The sequence below is a fragment of the Ylistrum balloti genome, unplaced genomic scaffold (assembly GCF_031769215.1).
Source record: "Ylistrum balloti isolate Yb309-2 unplaced genomic scaffold, AGI_CSIRO_Ybal_v1 Utg370066, whole genome shotgun sequence".
NCBI lineage: Eukaryota > Metazoa > Mollusca > Bivalvia > Pectinida > Pectinidae > Ylistrum > Ylistrum balloti.
The window spans coordinates 965,799-988,306 of NW_026782111.1; the positions used below are offsets into that span (position 1 = coordinate 965,799).

General features: G+C 37.5%; 1 protein-coding gene across 1 annotated transcript; it reads right to left on the reverse strand.

Annotated features, from left to right (window-relative positions):
- Window positions 1-401: 401 nt before the first annotated feature.
- On the reverse strand, window positions 402-1,144 carry LOC132549588 (uncharacterized). Its single transcript, XM_060213529.1, has 2 exons — window positions 1,055-1,144; window positions 402-818 (listed from the first exon to the last, which is right to left on the reverse strand). The coding sequence occupies exons 1-2, from the start codon at window positions 1,142-1,144 to the stop codon at window positions 402-404; spliced, it is 507 nt and encodes a 168-aa protein (XP_060069512.1).
- Window positions 1,145-22,508: the final 21,364 nt, after the last annotated feature.

The following is a 22,508-nucleotide window of genomic DNA, read 5'->3' on the forward strand; positions in this document are numbered from 1 at the left end:
TAGAGTTTGGGAATCCATGAAAGGATATTGATCAGGGAAGCAGCGCCGTATCGTCTGAAAGTATATTCTGTGAGAACCGAAGACTTTTTCAATATACATCATCCTGTTGTTCCATGATAAAAGTTTTAGATCATAGCATTTGCACGAAACACAAACCATACCGAAAGATATCGCCAGGCCACATAAAAGGTTCTCTGTCGTTGAAAACCTTCCGTAAATCTTGCTAGTTTCCATTTCCTAGCGTTTGCCACCGAAGTCGAAACTCACTAAACTTCAAAATACTTACGTAAGTCACAAATTAGTTTTTACCATTTTCTCAGTTTGACAAATAATTATCAATATACAATTGAAAAAAAAACAAGACACCACGTAATTTACTGTATAATGACGACAGTTTATTGTCAATTTAACACACATTCACGCCTCTTTCGTGCTTTCTCGATGGTTTTAGCAGCCTTTGCTTTTCGTTCCTGGATCTTCATTTCTCGGTTCAGTTTGGCCTTATCCATCTTCTCTTCAATTGCCATCATTTTCGCTACTCTCGAAATTGGTGGCAGTATCACGGGGAGAGATTTCTCGGCAGTGGAATACTGCGGTACTCCTGGTAGTGTGGCGGCAGAGAAACTGACTGAGGATCGTTTTGGTTTGTTGTCTCCCATTTCAATAATGAATTCCACACCCCCTTCACGCCTTTTTGGTATGATCCCCTGCGCCCACAGCTGTTGCATGACCATTTGCTCTGTCTTCCTTGTCAGATTCAACATTGGCGTCCCCGTATTTACAGCTACACGAGCTGTATTATCAGTAAAAGGCGCAACCTGTCGTGAAAATCAAAAACTATTAAATTAAAGATTTTCTTCCATTTATATCGTTAAGTTTAAGGATTTTTTTTATTTGCTGAAGTCAATGTATAAAAATTGACTTTCGATACGATTTGATATACATAAATACTCCTAAAAATGCCGGCTTGATCAACATAAGAAACCATTCTATCGTGTCTGAAGTTTTCAAAGACGTTCCATCTCATCTTGTCAACAATATTAGTATACTTTACCTTGTTATTCCGTCGCAGTCTCCTTATTAGTGAGTCCAGTGTAATTCTACGTTTGTTCCCGTCATCTCCTCTAGATTCGATACAACCCATGGTCTCTGGTCAGAATTCAATGTTAACAGTTTGCCGCAAAAATGGTAACTAATTGTACATGGAAACAATCTTCTATGACGTCATAATAACAAGGGTTTGATTACGTCATGATGGTCGAATCGTTTAGGTAGCGGTACACAGTTTCTTAGTGTGGTCATGTGTACTATTTTTGTTCATTAGATTACCCCATTATGAGGGTTTTAATTAAAATTTGAAAAATAAATCCTTGCTTAAATTGGTCTTGTCATGTTGAAGTGGACAGTGTGGGGTTTCAGTTTTTTCCAGAATGATATTTTTGCATTATATTGCAGATTACTGTTTGGGCAGTCTCGAATCTGTACCTGTACTCCAAAGACTAGCTTTACAAAAAGTGAAATTTTTGTAGTGTTTACACGTGGTCATGTTGTGAAGGATCCGAGTTGGAATTTGCTGAAATGTAAGTAGTTTGTTACCATGACAGTGTTGTTGGTTTTAAGACAGGTGTTCAGAAATACATATCTTCTGTAAAGTTGTAGTGCTAGGTTGGAATTAGAAGTATTTTTGCATTTTAGCATTTTTGAGTGGGTAACCATGACAATCACATGTCAGAAATCAGATGAAATTTTTGATTTACACAATTTTTATCTCTTTACTCATAATGTAATGTTACGTATTTTATAAACATATATACATATAAGGATGATTTTTCATAACCAAACTGCTATACATTAATATCTCAAAAATTGCTAGCAATTTCACGAAAATGCAAATTATCTGTTTTCTGCTACCTAATCTGCAACGAGAATTTACATACGTGACTAGACAAAAGAGTTTAATGTTCCCGTCAATTCACGTCTGTAAATTCTCGTTGTAGTTTAATGTTCCCGTCAATTCACGTCCGTAAATTCTCGTTGTAGTTTAATGTTCCCGTCAATTCACGTGTGTAAATCCTCATTGTAGTATAAATGGATATTTCGCACACGTAATGGGATGATTTTGAAGAAAACTGTACAAAAGCATCTCCCTATGTCCTTATAGAAATCGTTCACGTAAGTTTACCAACAATCATATGATATCAAATTTGAGGAAATTCTCTATAGATTTTTGTCAGAATTAAATATTTCAATGAATTATAAACTAAACAGAAAATAAGCTTAACGAAGTAATTAAATTGTAACCCAGAAAAATTAGCGAACAGGATACACACTTGTGTATTCATTAATCCAGTGAGGTTTCAGTTCCGGGTTTCCCCGATGCGCTATATTTAGACGGTTTGGTTGGGAGTATTCCCACCAATTTCGCCTGTCCAAAGTGAGTACAGGAGAGATATTTTGTAGTGAACAATATCTAAAAAAAAAGTCATTAGAATGAGTTCTTAAAGGGTACAAAGCAGATAGAAATTTTGAAACTTGGATGAAATATCCCTATTTAGTTCTATTATCGATAACTGCCAATATTGATTCCCCAACACGGTTTATTCCCTTGATTTTTTCTTCTCTTCCCTTTTATCATGACTTTATAAATATAATATTTCATTAAGTCAAATTAAGCCCCTCCCCCGCCACTTTTTTCCTCCCTCTGTTGCACAGCGTACCAAACAATACACATCTTGTTAAAACACCACTTCGTGCACTCTGCTCCTTTTTTCCAAATTCGCTCTGTGGTAACTGAAATGTCTATCAGTTTGTCACTATATCGTTCCCGAACTGGTGCTTTTAATAATTGTGTACAGGCCTCAAATTATGTTACTTTTGTGACCGTCCTTGACATGATTATGTATTGGGCTATTGATTCTTCGCCTGTTTATATTTTATATTTGTGTATGCCTATCCATGCCGAAGTAGCTTATATCACCGTTTCGTCTATAGCATACCTGACATATCATTATATATCTATACTAAAAGGATGAAGAAACGCAGGGTGAACTTTAAACCAGAAATTAAGTATGATATCGGGCTTCATTTAAAACGAAATTTTGTATACTTACAGATGAATTAAAGCTTAAAAATTTCCAAAGTCTGTATTTTGCATCTGACAATTGGTTTAGAGGTACTAACGATTACATTGAATGGACCCATATGATTTTGAAATTGAAATTGAACTGAGTCATCAATATCTTGTGTGTCCGCCGTTTGCTGTGGTCACGGCCCTTATTCTTCTGGTCATAGAGTTCATGAGAGCGTTAATCCGTCTTATGGGGATGTTGTCCCACTCTTCAATCAGAGCTCTGGTCAACTGCTCTCGAGTAGCAGGGGGTGGCTGGCAAACCTTTGCTACGTGGGGCCTAGCATTATCCTGCTGGAGGGTTAGATTATGCTGCTGTAAGAAAGGCATAACATGGGGTCGGAGGATCTCATCACTATACTTAGCTGCTGTTAAATTGCCATCAATAACAACCAATTGTGATTTAACCCGTGTGAGATTCCTCCCCACACCATTACTGAACCGCCCCAAACCTATCCCTCTCTACAACGCAGGCGTCCGTAAAACGTTCGCCACGACGTCGGTAGACACGGCCGTCAGATCGATAAAGACAGAATCGAGACTCGTCCGTGAAGAAAACTTGTCTCCACTGCCACAGTGGAAACCGTCGTGGAGCATGTGCAACGGCCCAGGCCATACGACGCTGACGTCGAGCAGGGGTAAGGTGTGGACCTACGTCGTAATCGATTCCTTACAGTTTTTGAACTTATAGGACGCCCATGATTTCAACGAACATTAAGTGCACTCTCAACGGCAGTAAGGCGCCGATTACGCACATGAGAGACGACGATATAGCGATCCTGACGTCGTGACGTTACGAGCGGACGTCCTAACCTAGGTCGATCGGCCAATCGCCCAGTTTCCCGAAGACGTCTTACAAGACGTTCTATGGTGGAAACATTAACACCAAAGTGCCTAGCAACCTGATTTTGCAGCTGTCCTTGCATCAGCATCTGAATGGCCTGACCCCTCTGAGTTTCTGTAAGTCGTGCCATTCTTGAAACGAATCAAATTCTTAATTAATTTTAGGGAAGCAGTTGGTTTTTATAAAGACTAACGAAGAGTGACTTGACCAACGCTGCATGAGACCAGAACAACACGGTGCACGAGATTCTTGTTTTTTCCTTCCTCCATTAACCAGAGCTGCGCACTGTACCGTGACTAAATTTTCGATACATGACAAGGTGTAATATGACCTAATTACTCAATCCACAAAGTTTCACTTTATTTGGAGCACGCGTTATAAAAATATCGGAATAAATATTACCCTGCGTTTCTTTATCCTTTCAGTATACTTACATGGTGCACTAATTCATTTGATATTATCTGGTGACGTCGAGGTAAATCCATGTCCCTTATCTACACGTACATCCGACTCGTCCTTCTCCTCAACTACCAGTGACTATATTGGTACCAATACTAACTATTAATTTGTCCAACTCAGTGTCCAAAGTCTTAAAGAAAAGCTCGACATTTACTGAACGAAACATTTTTACATTTTGATCATTCACCGAGACTTGGCTAAGCGTCAGCGATAAATGTAAAGATCTAATCTAGCCTGGCTACTCTGATCCATTCTGCTTCTGTAGGCCCGTCCGAATGGGCAGTGGTATATCTGTTTATGTTAAAAACCATAAATCCGCAAATAGAAGGGAAGACATGGAATGACCTATTATAGGATGTGAATTAGTCCTGTGGTCAGAGAAAATGTTATATAATACTTTTTATAGACCTCCAAACTCTTCCATCATTACGTGATGTCATTTAGCACAATTTATTAAACTTGCTTATAATACAGACTTATCTGATATTGTAATAACAGGCCTATTAATTGACCATCAGTCATTTAATTTACGTTATCCACTTATCATCTTTAATTCATTACAACTTTTATAGAGTCTCCAACTGTTTATACATGAGGTAAAACAGTACTATATCAATAGATACGTGACAAAATGGATGGTACTGAAAGTCATAACGCTTCACTGTATTTTGTTAGGACTATTGAAAGTACACAGTAATTTCATAGATCAGACTGATAACAACTAGCACAATACAATTTACTTATATAAATCAAGCTGGTAGCATAACATAACGCTATATAAGGATACCATAGTGTTTCTTCAAAATATTTTGTTAAGACTTTAAAATAAACAGGGTGCATTTAGTACTTTCAATTTTCATATTGATCGCAATTAGTACATTCAAATACACTTTAATATAACACCACATTATATAATGATCACACAGTATTGCTTCACAATATTTTGTTACGGCTGTTCAAGATAACCAAAGGGCATTAGGTACTTTTGTATATCAAACTGGTTTCATTAAACCACATTATCTAAGGATAACATAGTGTTTTGTTTAGACTTTGAAATAAACTGGGGTATTAAGTATTTATATCAAACTGATAGAAATTTGCGCATTATATACACGTTGCTATTATAACACCACACTGTTTAAAATAAACAGAGGGCATCAGGTGTATATGTAAAAGACTGATATCAATTAGTACATCTAAATACCCTTTGATATTATGTAATGATAACGTAGTGTTTCTTCACAATATTTGATTAAGATTGTTTTAAAGTAAATACATGTCATCTGGTAGTTTTTTTTTTATAAAGCTGATATACTTGGGTTTCATAAAACCACTTATATAATGAAAACATTATCTTTCTCACAATATTTTGTCAAAATTGTTTAAAAATAAACAAAAGGCATTTAGAACTTTTTTTATAACAAACTGAGAGCAATCCGTACATTTTGAACACGTTTGGATTTCTCAGTAATATGAAGGTAAGAATTTCTGTCTCAGTTCAATCAATCTTACATCAGTGCACTGAAATAAATAATGGAATTCGTCACCTGTTGTTGGGGAAGATTTTCTCGATCAAACTGTTAGATATCACTGCCCTACCTATTGCTCTTTAAATATCTTGAAGACGGTGCAGTTTAAACGTAACGTTTGGTTCTTTGATCTTGGGAATTCTGATTAGTTTAGAGAGAAGTTAAATGTAGTACATTGGAACAATGATTGAAGTAGAAGATATCAATGTCTCTGTTAAAAGTTATACAAACATTCTCCTTGATATTGCTTAAACGTGTATTCCCAACAAATTTGTGATAACCAGATCAAATGAACCTTATTGGCTGTCAACCAACACACGGACACTGATTCGGAAACGTAAACGTGGACATAAGAAAGCCAAACGTAGTCTTAGCGATACTCAATTGACAAAATTTGGCCGTATCCGTAATAAATGTGTTAATAAAGCAGGATTTAATCAAATATATTGAAACTCTGTGTAAAAACTTTCAAAGTACTGGTGGAAAACATACATTTACTATTAACAAACTCCGGAAAACTCTGCATGCCACCTCTTCTCCACAATGTCACCTCTATCTCTGATGATTTTGGAAAAAATCTTGTTGATGAATCTAATGCTGTCCTCCCTAATATTATTGATGAGTGTAACAATAGTTTATCTAATATCAATATATCTGTTTTCGACGTAAAATATGTTATACTTAACCTTGATTGTTCTAAAGCTGTTTGTCCAGATCTAGTGAATCCACGTTTACGTAAAGCAGCTGTAGATGTCTTATGTTAACATCTTCGTATCACTTTTACTAGGTCTCTAAACTCTGGTGAATTTCCATCAGAATGGAAAAATGCAAATGTCACTCCTATGCATAAAAAAGATAACAAGTCCATTAAACTAATTATAGGCCTATATCTGTACTATCTATAGTTGGTAAATTGATGGAAAAGTGCCTCTATAAGCATGTCTATAAGTTCCTGCAAGTCAATTTCCTCTTATCCGCTCATCAGTCTGGATTTAGACACGGCGATTCCCCTATCTACCAACTTCTTGTGCTCACTCATGTCGTGTACTCTGCCCTAGATAACGGTAAAGAAATACGAATGGTCTTTTGTAATATAAGCAAAACATTCGATCGGGTTTGGCATAAGGGTCTTCTTCTAAAACTTTCAAGCTTTGGAATTCATGGCTCGCAACTGAATTGGTTTGTAAATTATCTTTATATTCGTAACCAGAGAGTTGTTATTAACGGCAAAAGTTCAAATTGATCTGAAATGAAAGCTGGTGTTCCCTTGGGCTCCATTCTTGGGCATGTTTTGTTCTTAATTTTTAACAATGATATTGCTAAAGATATAAATGTTTTCATAAAACGATTCGTAAACGACACCTCCTTGCACGCCATTATCGACTTCCCAAGAATCAGTGCCGACATTTTGAGCAACGAGCTTAGTAAAGTCCATGATTAGTCCAAGAACTGATTGGTAACTTTTAACCCTGATAAAACTGAAATTGTTTTAATAAGTAGGAAATTTATTACCCCTCTCCACCCGCTTACTCCCACTCCCTCTTCCCCAACCCTATTATGAACAATATTGTCATTACTGAATTTGCTTCACATAAACGTCTTGGCCTGTTATTGTCTGGGAATGGTTGTTGGAACGAACATGTTAACTATATGAAATCTAAGATCTAAGATGAAATTGAAACTGACATTAGATCAAAGATGTCTTCAAACAGACGCAAATATCATTAGATTATCTGTTTTCAAAAAATGGTTCACGGTCTCACTTTTCTATACTTAGAAATATTCTTCTCTCAACGTTACAATCGTATCCACGGTCAACATACCCGTATCGACAACAAGTTTTGTCCAACGCTCTGTCGTACGACTTTATATAGTAAATCTTTACTGCCTTCTGTAATTGAACTTCGGAATTTCTAGCCAGACTTAATCAAGTGGTCGATCGATTCTTAGACTGAAAAATCACCTCTTTGACTATTCCTACAAAGTACCACCTTCCTATTATATCGGTAGCAGGATGGGTCACGTCCACCAATCTAGATTGAGAATGGATTGTAGCTCTTTAAGATTCTACCCATACTGTAGAATTCTCGTTGATAACCCTATATGTATGTGTGTGGAAAACGAAGGGACTAATGAACACTATTTGTAACATTGCAGTCTTTCCCGTCAACTCCATGTACGTGCCTTGCTGCAATAAATCGCCCAATCTTAAATGAATTGCTCTTATTCTGTGGTGATGAGTTATCAAACGATGATAATGCATATATTTTTTATGTACGCAAAATTTCATCTTCAGGCCGAAAATATTTGAATGAGTGTTTTTTTTTTTAATTTTCACTCAATACACGCATGTCCAGCGTGAACTTCATATATATGCACTTAATATATATTTTAGAATTGTATTATGGTATATCTGAGTGGTCCAGTCCCCCTTTCTCCCTCTTCTACTCCTACAGACAATATACTATGAGTATTACTGGTTTTCCCCTTCTCACATATAATGGTAGTTATTTTCTTAATTTCGATTGCGTTTTCTCTAACTTGAGATGAATTGTTGTAAAAGTTGTAAAACTTTCCATATCCAATTTCATTTACGTGTTTGATGTTATAACTGATGGAATGTAAAGAGACATGAATGAAAAGTTTACCATAAATATCCATTTCATATTCCTTGAGACACCGTACATTTTGATCCGTCAGTGGTTTGCACCAAACTGTGTGACACATTTTAATTCTATATTACAACTAGAAGGCATCTCTTGTCGGTAATAGCGCAAGCTCTTACTCATTACTGAGTTTGTTTGTTCTTAAACATCTCTGATACCATGTAAACACAAAAAAACAAGTTACATGATTAAAATAAAATACAGACAAATACTCATATCAATAAATAATTGAAATGTAAACAAACAGACGAGAAAAAGTCTTTATATATACTATCTAAATCTCCCTTGACGAAACATTGACAACAGTTTATTGTCCATTTAACACACGTTCACGCCTCTTTCGTGCCTTCTCGATGGTTTTAGCAGCCTTTGCTTTTCGTTCCAGGATCTTCATTTCTCGGTTCAGTTTGGCCTTATCCATCTTCTCTTCAATTGCCATCATTTTCGCTACTCTCGAAATTGGTTGCAATATCACGGGGCGAGATTTCTCGGCAGCGGAATACTGCGGTACTCCCGGTAGTGTGGCGGCAGAGAAACTGACTGAGGATCGTTTTGGTTTGTTGTCTCCCATTTCAATTCCACAATGAATTCCGCCCACAGCCACATTTGCTCTGTCTTCCTTGTCAGGCAACTTTTATACAGCTACACGAGCTGTATTATCAGTAAAAGGCGCAACCTGTCGTGTAAAACAAAGCTCGTTAAATTTAAATATTTGTTGTCGTTGATGTTAAATTCTATGATTTTTGAAAAGTTGAAATCAATATTGAAACAAGACTTTTAAGACTTTCAATATGCATACTGTAAATGACTTATGTTTCGCGAAAACTTTATTTCGCGAACTTACTTCTTCAGACATATTCGCAAATATATGATTTCGCGAACGCTGATCTAGAAATGACTTTCAATTCACGAATAATAGGCTATTAGAGATCTGGACTCTTCAAGACTTTGATATCGGTAACCGAATCAAAACGGAAACCATCCAGAGTTATGTTTGTGCAACTAATCGCGACAGGTTTGAATTCGCGATTGACTCTATTCGCGTATTAATGCCAAAATAAATCTCACACGAAATGTAAATAAATAATAGTAAACAACAACAAAAGTGACATTTAATTGATACTAGCAGATCAAATAAAGAAACTTTCTAATTTGTCCGATGTTTCCGAAGTCGTTCCAACTCGTTCTGTCACCTACTTCCCCATGTTTTCGCTAAGATTCGAACCCGGGAGCTCTGGCTCACTAGTGTGAGGTTCAATTGGTCGAGCTAAAGAGAGAAGTTCTCTCTAGCGGAGCTATACCTATATGGCGGTTGGTATTTACCAGGGTTACATACTCCACTTCCAGGAAAGAACTCGTCTTCAAGTTGTCAGCGGTTACAGTGATGTTTATGGGGCAGGACTAAATTTTATTCCCGAGTCCCGACATAGGCCTAAATTTTAACAGAGGTTACTTTTATTTCAATGCTTCTGCAAGGATTCGAACCAAGGAACTCTGGCTTGTTAGTTTTACGCTTAAACGATATAGCTAGAGAGATAATTTCTCTGTATATTTTGGGTAGGCTTTACCAGGGTTACATACGCATACTTTACCTTGTTATTCCGTCGCAGTCTCCTGATTAGTGAGTCCAGTGTAATTCTACGTTTGTTCTCGTCATCTCCTCTAGATTCGATACAACCCATGGTCTCTGATCAGAGTTCAATGTAAACAGTTTGCAGCAAAAATGGTAATTAATTGTACATAGAAACAAGCCTCAATGACGTCATAATAGAAATGACTTTATGACGTCATGATGGTAGCATTGTAAAGGGAAGTTAATATGCAACGAGAATTTATGGACGTGAATATACAAAAACAATGTTCCCGTCAATTCACGTCTGTAAATTCTCGTTGTAATTGATATTCCGGCCAATTCACGTCTGTAAATTCTCGTTGTAATTGATATTCCGGCCAATTCACGTCTGTAAATTCTCGTTGTAATAGCTAAACAAGTCTTTGTATTCGTCGTACATTTGATTTAAGTAGGATTTTGCGTTACTTTAAAACTTGATATGTCTGTCAATCTGAGATGACACTAACCAATCGCTCTGTTAGATGTTATTTATGAAACAAGAACTAATTTTGGAATAGCACTGAAATGCCATTTCTAAATCTATAAATCCTTTATCGCAAATTTCATTATTTTAAAAATGTTCTTCTCAGATTTAAATTGACAGCAGAGCTATTTTCGTGAGTTCTGTGATACATAAGTATCTGGATTTAAATTGTATATGCACATGATGTTGGACAATTATTGGTGGTTTGTGAAAACAGATGCATCATGAATGTCTAGCGTCGTGCAAACACGGCACTTTTTCTTCGCTAATGATGTAAAAACTTTGTAAAATATCCCTATCTGGAATACGACTGTTCGATAGAACTTGGTAATTATCAGATAGGAGCTACGGATGGAGTAATCAATATTAGATACAGGTTGGAAATCCAACAGTATATGTCTGAAGCCTGTGAATGATGTAGAAATGACATATAGAAGTTTAATACTTGAAGATATGTTATGTACCAGTGTCCAAAATATTTGGTTGTATAGCGCATGTGTGTGTAATGGGTAGAACCACACTAATACACGACGGAATAGTATGTGTGTGTGTAATGGATAGAACCACACTTATGCACGACGGAATAGTATGTGTGTGTGTAATGGGTAGAACCACACTAATACACGACGGAATAATGTGTGTGTGTAATGGGTAGAACCACACTAATACACGACGGAATAGTATGTGTGTGTGTAATGGGTAGAACCACACTAATACACGACGGAATAGTATGTGTGTGTGTAATGGGTAGAACCACACTAATACACGACGGAATGTGTGTGTAATGGGTAGAACCACACTAATACACGACGGAATAGTATGTGTGTGTGTAATGGGTAGAACCACACTAATACACGACGGAATAGTATGTGTGTGTGTAATGGGTAGAACCACACTAATACACGACGGAATAATATGTGTGTGTGTAATGGGTAGAACCACACTAATACACGACGGAATAATATGTGTGTGTGTAATGGGTAGAACCACACTAATACACGACGGAATAATGTGTGTGTGTAATGGGTAGAACCACACTAATACACGACGGAATAATATGTGTGTGTGTGTAATGGGTAGAACCACACTAATACACGACGGAATAGTATGTGTGTGTGTAATGGGTAGAACCACACTAATACACGAAGGAATAGTATGTGTTTGTGTATTGGGTAGAACCACACTAATACACGACGGAATGTGTGTGTAATGGATAGAACCACACTAATACACGACGGAATAGTATGTGTGTGTGTAATGGGTAGAACCACACTAATACACGACGGAATAGTATGTGTGTGTGTAATGGGTAGAACCACACTAATACACGACGGAATAGTATGTGTGTGTGTAATGGGTAGAACCACACTAATACACGACGGAATAATGTGTGTGTGTAATGGGTAGAACCACACTAATACACGACGGAATAATGTGTGTGTGTGTAATGGGTAGAACCACACTAATACACGACGGAATAGTATGTGTGTGTGTAATGGGTAGAACCATACTAATACACGACGGAATAATGTGTGTGTGTAATGGGTAGAACCACACTAATACACGACGGAATAATGTGTGTGTGTAATGGGTAGAACCACACTAATACACGACGGAATAGTATGTGTGTGTGTAATGGGTAGAACCACACTAATACACGACGGAATAGTATGTGTGTGTGTAATGGGTAGAACCACACTAATACACGACGGAATAATGTGTGTGTGTAATGGGTAGAACCACACTAATACACGACGGAATAGTATGTGTGTGTGTAATGGGTAAAACCACACTAATACACGACGGAATAATGTGTGTGTGTAATGGGTAGAACCACACTAATACACGACGGAATAGTATGTGTGTGTGTAATGGGTAGAACCACACTAATACACGACGGAATAGTATGTGTGTGTGTAATGGGTAGAACCACACTAATACACGACGGAATAGTATGTGTGTGTGTAATGGGTAGAACCACACTAATACACGACGGAATAACGTGTGTGTGTGTAATGGGTAGAACCACACTAATACACGACGGAATAGTATGTGTGTGTGTAATGGGTAGAACCACGCTAATACACGACGGAATAGTATGTGTGTGTGTAATGGGTAGAACCACGCTAATACACGACGGAATATTGTGTGTGTGTAATGGGTAGAACCACACTTATGCACGACGGAATGTGTGTGTAATGGGTAGAACCACACTAATACACGACGGAATAATGTGTGTGTGTAATGGGTAGAACCACACTTATGCACGACGGAATGTGTGTGTAATGGGTAGAACCACACTAATACACGACGGAATAGTATATAGGGGATATATATGTTACAGTACAAAGTAGAAACATTTGTTATGGTAAATCCATGCAGTATAGATATGTATTACGTTATACAGGAGAGATATGTGTGAAAATATACAGGAAAGATATATGTGACAGTATACAGTAGAGCTGTGTAGACCGGTATACAGTAGAGATATGTGTGACTGTATACAGTAGAGATATGTGTGACTGTATACACTAGAGATTAGTGTGACTGTATACAGTAGATATATGTGTGACAGTATACAGTAGACATATGTGTGACAGTATACAGTAGAGATATGTGTGATTGTATACAGTAGAGATATGTGTGACAGTATACAGTAGAGATTAGTGTGACTGTATACAGTAGATATATGTGTGACAGTATACAGTAGAGATATGTGTGACTGTATACAGTAGATATATGTGTGACAGTATGCAGTAGAGATTAGTGTGACAGTATACAGTAGAGATATGTGTGACTGTATACAGTAGATAGATATGTGTGACAGTATACAGTAGAGATATGTGTGACTGTATACAGTAGATATATGTGTGACAGTATGCAGTAGAGATTATTAGTGTGACAGTATACAGTAGAGATTAGTGTGATAGTATGCAGTAGAGATTAGTGTGACAGTATACAGTAGAGATTAGTGTGACAGTATACAGTAGAGATTAGTGTGACAGTAAACAGGAGAGAGATATTTGACGGTATGCAGTAGATATACGGGTAACGTAATGCAGAAGAAATAAGTGTGACGGTATGCAGTAGAACTGCGTAGACCGGTATACCGTAGAGATATATGTTACGTTATATAGTAGATATATATGTTACGTTATACAGTAGAGATATGTGTGACAGTATACAGTAGAGATATGTGTGACAGTATACCGTAGAGATATATATTACGTTATACAGTAGAGATATATGTTACGGTATACCGTAGAGATATGTGTGACAGTATACAGTAGAGCTGTGTAAACCGGTATACAGTAGAGAGAAAAAAATGTTTTACTTAAGGTCATTTGGTCATCTTTACTGACATCCATACAATTTGTTATATCATTGTTACACAAATTATTATACCTTCAAGCATATTTACTGTAAACTAGTGTTTTAAACTGCGTAATATCTTCCTCTACAGACGCCATAATACGGTGCTTCTGTGCTGTCGATGATTTATGTAATGTTAGCAGACTTGATGTTTGGAAAGTCATAAACCAGTGAAGCTATGATTATTGTATTGTTCAAAAGTGCAAAAATGCTCATTTGATTTGCATAATTATAGTCCTTTCAATTTTCTGTAATTGAATTTAAGCTAATCTTCGCACAATTTCGGCTAGAGTTATATAATTGTCTTGTGTGATTTGCTCCTCTCAGCAGCAAAGCTCAGAAAAATACGCGGATAACACCACAATCACAATCACCATCACCATCAAAAGATCGGGACGAGAAGAAAATTATCCAGGGATGGAATATCAGAATGTAGAACCTTTTTGAGTGTGTCGAGGGTGAAGCATTCTGGAGGTGTTAGTTAAAGACCATTCGGGAGGTGTCTGTGATAGAACATTCGGGAGGTGTCAGTGATAGACCATTCGGGAGGTGTCTGTGATAGAACATTCGGGAGGTGTCTGTGATAGACCATTCGGGAGGTGTCTGTGATAGAACATTGAGGAGGTGTCCGGGTGAATTTTCGAAATTTTTCGGTGATAGAACATTAAGGTGGTGTCTTTGATAGAACATTTTGGAGTGTCAGGGTGACGTTTTCTGGAGTTGTCGGTGAAAGACCTTTCAGGAGGTGTCTGTGATAGAATATTCGGGAGGTGTCGGGGGTGAAGAATTCTGGAGGTGTCTGATAGAACATTCGGAAGTGTCTATGATAGAACATTCGGGAGTGTCTGTGATAGAACACGTGGAAAGTGTCCGGGGTGAAGTATTCGGGAGTTGTCAGGGGTGAAGTATTCTGGAGGTGTGGGTGATAGAACATTCGGGAGATGTCAGGGGTTAAGTAATCGGGAGGTGTCGGTGACAGAACATTCGGCAGGTGTCTGTGATAGAACATTCGGCAGGTGTCTGTGATATGTAGCTTTTTGTTCTTTGAAACATGTTTGATAAAGTTCTAGGATATGCTTGATCAGAAACTGACTACTGGTTGACAGATCTCCTCGACAAACCTCTTTATCTCTAAAACGGCTGAATAATGACGGATAATTAGAATAAAAATATGATAATGTAAAAGTACTGTGTAATAAAGTTGGTTTTCAATTGTTGTTGTTTTACTTCACCACTTCTTAAGAAGACCTGATGGTATAAGAAATTAAAAGAGACAAATAATTGGCCTTTTTCTATCGGTTTGTCTCCCTCTCCTATCCCATTCCTTTCCCTTTCTCTCTTTCCTCACCCAATCTCTCGCTCTTTCTCACACTGTCCGCTCTCGTCTTCCTCTCACTCGCTCTTCGCCACACCCCTTCTTTCTCTCTCATCCATCCTATCTCTTACAAATTCTGCTTTACTAAGGGGATATCCAATGAAAACAAAACTTCCAGTAGCCAAGCGTATCCAACTAGAGGTACCCTACAACAGTGAAATCTCAGTAGCCAAGAGTATCCAACCAAAGGTATCCTAAAACAGTGAAAACCTCCTATACATCCAGTAGATAAGAATATCCAACCACAGGTATCCTACAACAGTGAAAACCTCTTATACGTAAAATACAAATATAACAGACGCGTCCAATCAGAAGAGAATTTCAAATGTAGATTTTGTAGATGAGGTTATAGTGCAATAAACCGTATCGACCTACATTCACGTCAGAGAAAACCTACTGACAGGACAATTGAAGTTTAAGAGACGTTTGATTGCATGGCGGTACCTTTCGCATCTGTGGTGGAATAGAAATATTCTAATTTTGAGAAAGTTTATTACATATTCCAAACAAACTGATCTTCTCAGGTGTCTGCAATGAACTTACACAATTATTTTTTAATTTCCCTTTAAAATCTGCTGTATATAATTAGATGTAAAAGAAATATTTCAAGTCCGCTTCACGACAACAAACTTCATCATTGGTAGACTTACCAACGTTACCTCCCTAGTAAACCTTACGTACACACGCATGTAAATATCTTATCCAATACATCGGTGGAACTCGTGTACTCTTAGTTTTAGCCTAGAAAACAAGACACCATTTGACTCACCAGAATTAAAAATTCATTACATCCGGATACGCGTTTGAGTAAATACAGCAGCAATCCTGTTGAATTTTAAATGATGTGATATATATATGGATATCTGTTGGAAAACAAGCAGACCAATAGATTTTTATTTAAACCATATTCATATGTATGTAGTATCGCGGAATGACGCAAGTTTTTAAAACGGCTTTCAATTTTAAATTAATTTTAATGTTTATGTAGCGCACTGAAATTTTTCTCCATATATCTCTGGCTTGACCAATAAAATAATGCTTTGTTAGACCAAAATATGTCTTTCACATGGGACTTTACTATGATCCTTGTCTCACTAAAGTATATCTACCACAGGGGGCTGTCATGTGATCCTTGTCTCACTAAAATATATATTACAAGGGTAGGTACCGTGATGATTGTATGTCTAAAATATATTTATCACAGGATTTGCATGGCTGGTGTCGTCGATGAAGCATACGACACTTACTCTTCAGGAACACCTGGTCTTATTCTCCTTGTACTTTTTCATAAATCTTCGTGTAAATCTTTCTCTTGTTCATATTGTATCCTAGTTTTAATTAATTTGGGTTTGGTTTATTATCAAGCTGACATGTCGGCATTTTCTTGTTGTGTTTTATTTGTTTACATACCTGTAACTACCACAGGAAGTTGTAACATATGGTACCTGTTTTGTACATGTATAATACATGCAAGCTTCGGGAGATTGTGTTATAACGATCCTCACTTTGAAAATGGATAATATTACCGTCAGCTAAGATGAAAGGACGTCGCTGCAGTCTGCCGTGTCAGGCATTGTTTTATTAAAGAGGAAAAGTGGCACTCAAAACCAAGTGCGCGAATACCATCAACGTTTTGTTGTGTTTTAGGAATGTTTATAAGCATATGAGTAGGGAAATATGAAAAAAATGTAACACAAGTTTGTAAGTTGTCCTTTTAATTTCAGATCGAGAAATTTTGATTGATTTGTTGAAATATAATTCGATCGTTTTAAAATAAAATCCCGAAAATTTTACCTGTGAAAATTCAAGGTATTTGGGCTTAAAATGGATTTCCCTAGGCGTACACTACACCTTCATATACACTTGTAATATCTCTTCTGATTGGACGCTTCTTTTGCAGGTCACCTCGGATTGGTCAATTCATGTGAAAGGCGATTTTGCTTACATTGGAGATACCGTTAGTAACGAGAGTATAAAAGAAATTGTGTAGGTATAAAAACATGAAGAGGGGATGTGAGGGAGGGAGGAAAAGGGAAAGAGTGAGTCAGATAGAGAAAGGGGAGATATAGAGAGAATGAAAAATGGGGCGAGTTCGAGACGGAAGACGAAGAGATGGAAAGTCAGTTTCACCTTTTCTCTCTCGCAATAAAAGCAATAAGTGAAAGATTTCGTTTACATTTCCGTTATATTTGGGATTTTTATCTCTTTAAAATGTTTTATGGAAATTAAAGAGATCTAATTTTCATTTCATAAAATCGTTAGCCATAATTAAGTACGTTATTGCAATGAAATTCTTCAGTTGTTCCCTTTAAAATAAGTCATCAAAAACGCAACATCAATCGTTAAGACATCAAGGATAAAGGTCAAACTTGTGTTTTCCATTGTTTCTGATACGGTAATGAAACAATTATAAAGTACCTGTACATATCGATGTTCTAGTTTGAAAATAATCGATGTTCTAGTGTCAAACAAAACATCACTTATCCATCTAACGTTAGAACGAAGGAAAAAGGATTTCCACTGACTGACCGTGTCGCTGTGACCGTCATTACCGAGCTCTGTGTTCTGGTAGCCGTTTTTATGGATATTGAATGGGCAATTTGTAATTACGTATATATGGGTCTTTGACGGTACTTTGTATTCTTCCGTTTAATGTCACGAATCTAAGCTTTCCTTTGAAGCGTTTGGTCAGTAGCTCTAACGAAACCGTGATCACAACAAAGCTCGAGTTCTGGTGCGGGCTTGTGGTACTAAATGACGTATGACAAGGCGATTGACAGGGAACGCCAGACCTGGGGAGGAATTCAATACGCCGATATGTGTCGCTCATGGTAATTAGAGATTTCAGACAAAGGGAGCGAAACCAGCATTGAACGCAAGCAATATGCGGGCAATATTTTGACAGAAAGTCCGTTGCCCTTTGCTGGTCCGAGTTCTGTTGCGCTGGCAATGAACGTCTTGTTTGGAATTCGTATAATTGGTCCCGTATTTGCTTCACCGAAGCGGTTATAAAATCGCCTTCGGTAAACGAGGAAACCATTATGGCTAGATGTTACATCTTACAAACAGCTGATTCTTATTTATTAGAATCAGACACCGATATTGACCCGTGGGCATCAAATCCATAGGTCGTGGACAGTTTTTAATCAATGATTCGCATCCAAGACCTCGTCAGGGACAGAATACTATCATAACGGGCGTCTCTCAAATTCTCATATTTCAATCATAGCGTCTTTACGTTTGCAAATTAATTCAATGTCGATACCAGCTTATTTTTAATATGGTATACATGAAATTTCCTGTTAGATTGATATGACGTAACTGATACGTCATCACATCAACAGATAAACTTTTATCCCAATAGCGTGAAAAGATGAAAGGTTATCCTCTCATTCAATTATTGGGCTTCTTTCAGTTGGCATTCACATGAGGTATGAATGCCAATAGACCCAAGGAAACACGATACTAACGCACTACACTGAATTTACATTAGTCTGGTTGACTTTGATATTTTATATGAATGCAAGATGACAGACATTGATCCAACATTTTGCAAAATATTCAGTGTTATAGAAGTTTAAACTGATTTATAAACAAACAAACAAACAAGCGAACGAACGAACGAACGAACGAACGAACGAACGAACGAACGAACTTTCAAACAAACAAACAAACGACAAACAAACAAACACGTGTTTCATCAAACATAGGCGTCATGTTTAAATGATGACATAGCAATAATGATGGCGTCAACAATCGAGCAACGACACTCAAATGGCTATAAACAGTATCTCATTTTGGTTGGAAAATACAATAACCTCAATTAAGGTGCAATGGCAAATACGGTATTATAACTGCGGTTTATACTGATTACAAAGAAGCTTAAGGAATAGAGTGAAAAATTCCGTTCCAAATAGATCAGACGTACGTTTCAATTTTACGACATTTACTGCAGACAATTGACTAAAAATAAACCAAACCCCAAATTAATTGCAAAAGACTTCCTTTTTATTTAAAATCCATGTAATTATTTTGCGTAGTAACGGTGTTTTTTCCCAAGTGAAACATTTACTATAATGAATTGACTTAAGAATCTGATATCGGAGAGATAAACCATCGCGGAGACGCTGGCATAGATAGACATTAAACAGTAGACACCTGAATACCGCCATCATCCTACCCGGAGACATTAGAGTCGCGGGTACACAGGTATCTCGGAACTAATGGCGTCCACTGTCTGTGTTTGTCCAATAAAGCATGATTAGTAGGGATTTATGTGTTTAATCGTCCAAAGAGGCATTATAATTAATCACTAATAGACACAGCTGTTCTATATTTAACTGATTACAAAGAGAAAACTGACTAGACTCTTTCATAATATGTTCGTAAACAAGTTTTTAATTAAAACATGAAAAAATAGCATTTGCTCTCTGACAAACAAACGGACACCAGGATATTTTGTAATGACCGAGATGAAAGATTGATGATTTATTGATGTGAAATTACCCACTCAACATACTGATACTGTAACGCGAGGCTGTTACAAACAAGTGTCCCTTATTTTAATGTGAAGCTGTTGCCCTACCCGCTTTAAACTTCGGATGTAAGAATAGGTGTGCCCCTCTCCTCCCCCTACCACACCCACACCCTCCGCTGTAATGTGAGCCTGTTACAACAAGTTAAGTCTGTAACATGATGCTGTTACAAAACCCAACTCCATTCCACCACAATCCTAAGCTGTTACAGTAGGTATTTCACCCCTACTGTAATATGAAGCTGTTACAACAAGCCCCATTCCACTCCGCTATAATCGGAAGCTGTTACAATAAGTGGTTCGACCTTGCTGTTACATGTGGCTGTCACAACAAGCCCCACTCCACTCCAGTATAATCTGAACCTATTACAATAAGTATTCAGCCCTTCTGTAATATAATGCTGTTACAAAATCCCACTCCACTCCACCACAATCTTAAGCTGTTACAGTAAGTATTTCACCCCTACTGTTATATGAGGCTGTGACAACAAGCCCCATTCCACTCCGCTATAATCTGAAGCTATTTCAATAAGTGTTTCGACCTTGCTGTAACATGTTCATCCACAACTTTAATATGAGACTGTTACAACAAGCCCCACTCCACTCCGCTATAATCTGAAGCTGTTACAATAAGTGTTTCACCCCTGCTATAAGATGAGGCTGTTACAAAGCCCCACTCCACTCCACCACAGTCTTAAGCTGTTACAATAAGTATTTCACCCCCTGCTGTATTGCGAGGCTGTTACAATAAGTACACACTCGTTTGGATTTGATAATAACATGAATGCACCTTATAACCTTAATGTTATTGGGTTTTGCCATCAAATCTTTAATTGTCTCTCTCTCTCAATAGTTCGCACAGCATTGACGATGTCTGCAACATTGATTCAATTATCTTAAACGAACATTTTGGCTTTCTCATAAATACATCTTTATGCGTTGGAAGAGTACAGACCGTAAATACAATACTGTGTACAAGTTACGAATCCGGGTTTTATATTATGGTCCGATAAAGGCCCCCGCCCTTGTCACAATAATACACGGAACTTTCATCCATCTTGACAGTTAGTGTGATGTACGAAGAGAAACGATAAAAATATATAAGCCATTGATATTTCTAGCCCTTTTTTAGCGTTTTTATTGACTAGGTATAACCATCTCTGATCGGAAAAGCATAGACAGTTAACTCCAGACAGCCGAGAAACAGAATGACTCGCTTGTTAATTGCCTCGCTGTCCAACGATCTGTGGCAAAACTATCAGAAAATGAATCCCTTGTATGAAAGAGGCAGTTTCGCTACCGAGTTCCTGTTGATAAATCCAGTATATATTTTATTCGTATGATGGAATAGTGTCTACATTGACGTCATTGAAATGTATTTCTTGTCTGCAATCAGTTTCTAAATTAATATGGCCGAGTTTATATTTAATCTGTGGAAAACACCGTATCCTATAAAAACCATACAGTTTCATTTCAACAGATTGTCACATCTCTTGAAAACGCATTTAATTTGTACGAGAGCCAAAGGCGAATGTCACTGATATCCTGTACGGATGCACTTAGGCACGTGGATCGTTCTCATTTGAAGACATTCACATTTCAACGACTAATCGAAAAGACGTGCATGTTGAGCGTGATGCAAAACTCAGGAGCGTTACTTAGTTAAATTAAAGTGTGGATGATATGGATAGTGCATTTCTACATGGGAGTAAGTCTAAGTGTAGCAGCTTACGTCATCATCGATCTGTTCATGACTGGAAGTCTGTCCAATTGTTTGACCCCTTCTCCTCTTGACTGTTCTTCTCATCGGTTTATGACCGGGCGTTGCTTAAACTAGAAACAAAACTGAATGACTACAATCAAACGGAACGAACTCCATTCCATTTCCTTTCTATTTCGTTTCTATTTTTAGCAATACTCTTTCATGATTTCAAGGGTTCCAGACCATTCTGTGACTTCCCGTCTTAATGACTGTTATTCTGGCCAGTCTATAACATCCGGATTTCCTGACTGTCCAGTCTCCTGGATACTAACTCTGACCAGGTAATGACCTCCAGTCTTCACGATTGTAATTCTGACAAATCTATGACCTCAAGTCTTCCTGACTGTAATTCTGACAAGTCTATGACCTCCAGACTTCCTGACTGTAATTCTGACCAGTCTATGACCTCATGTCTTCCTGACTGTAATTCTGACCAGTCTATGACTTCCAGTCTTCCTCACTGTAATTCTGACCAGGTGATGACCTCCAGTCTTCTCGACTGTAATCCTGACCAGTCTATGACCTCTAGTCTTCCTCACTGTAATTCTGACAAGTCTATGACCTCCAGTCTTCCTGACTGTAATTCTGAAAAGTCTATGACTTCCAGTCTTCCTGACTGTAATTCTGACCAGTCTATGACCTCCAGTCCTCCTGGCTGTAATTCTGACAAGTCTATGACTTCCAGTCTTCCTGACTGTAATTCTGACAAGTCTATGACCTCCAGTCTTCCTGACTGTAATTCTG

Coding starts and splice junctions, on each gene's coding strand:
- LOC132549588 (XM_060213529.1), bottom strand. CDS start 1,144: ATGGGTTGTATCGAATCTAGAGGAGATGACGGGAACAAACGTAGAATT. Junction 819..1,054: donor GACTGCGACGGAATAACAAG/GTAAAGTATACT, acceptor TTTTCACGACAG/GTTGCGCCTTTTACTGATAA.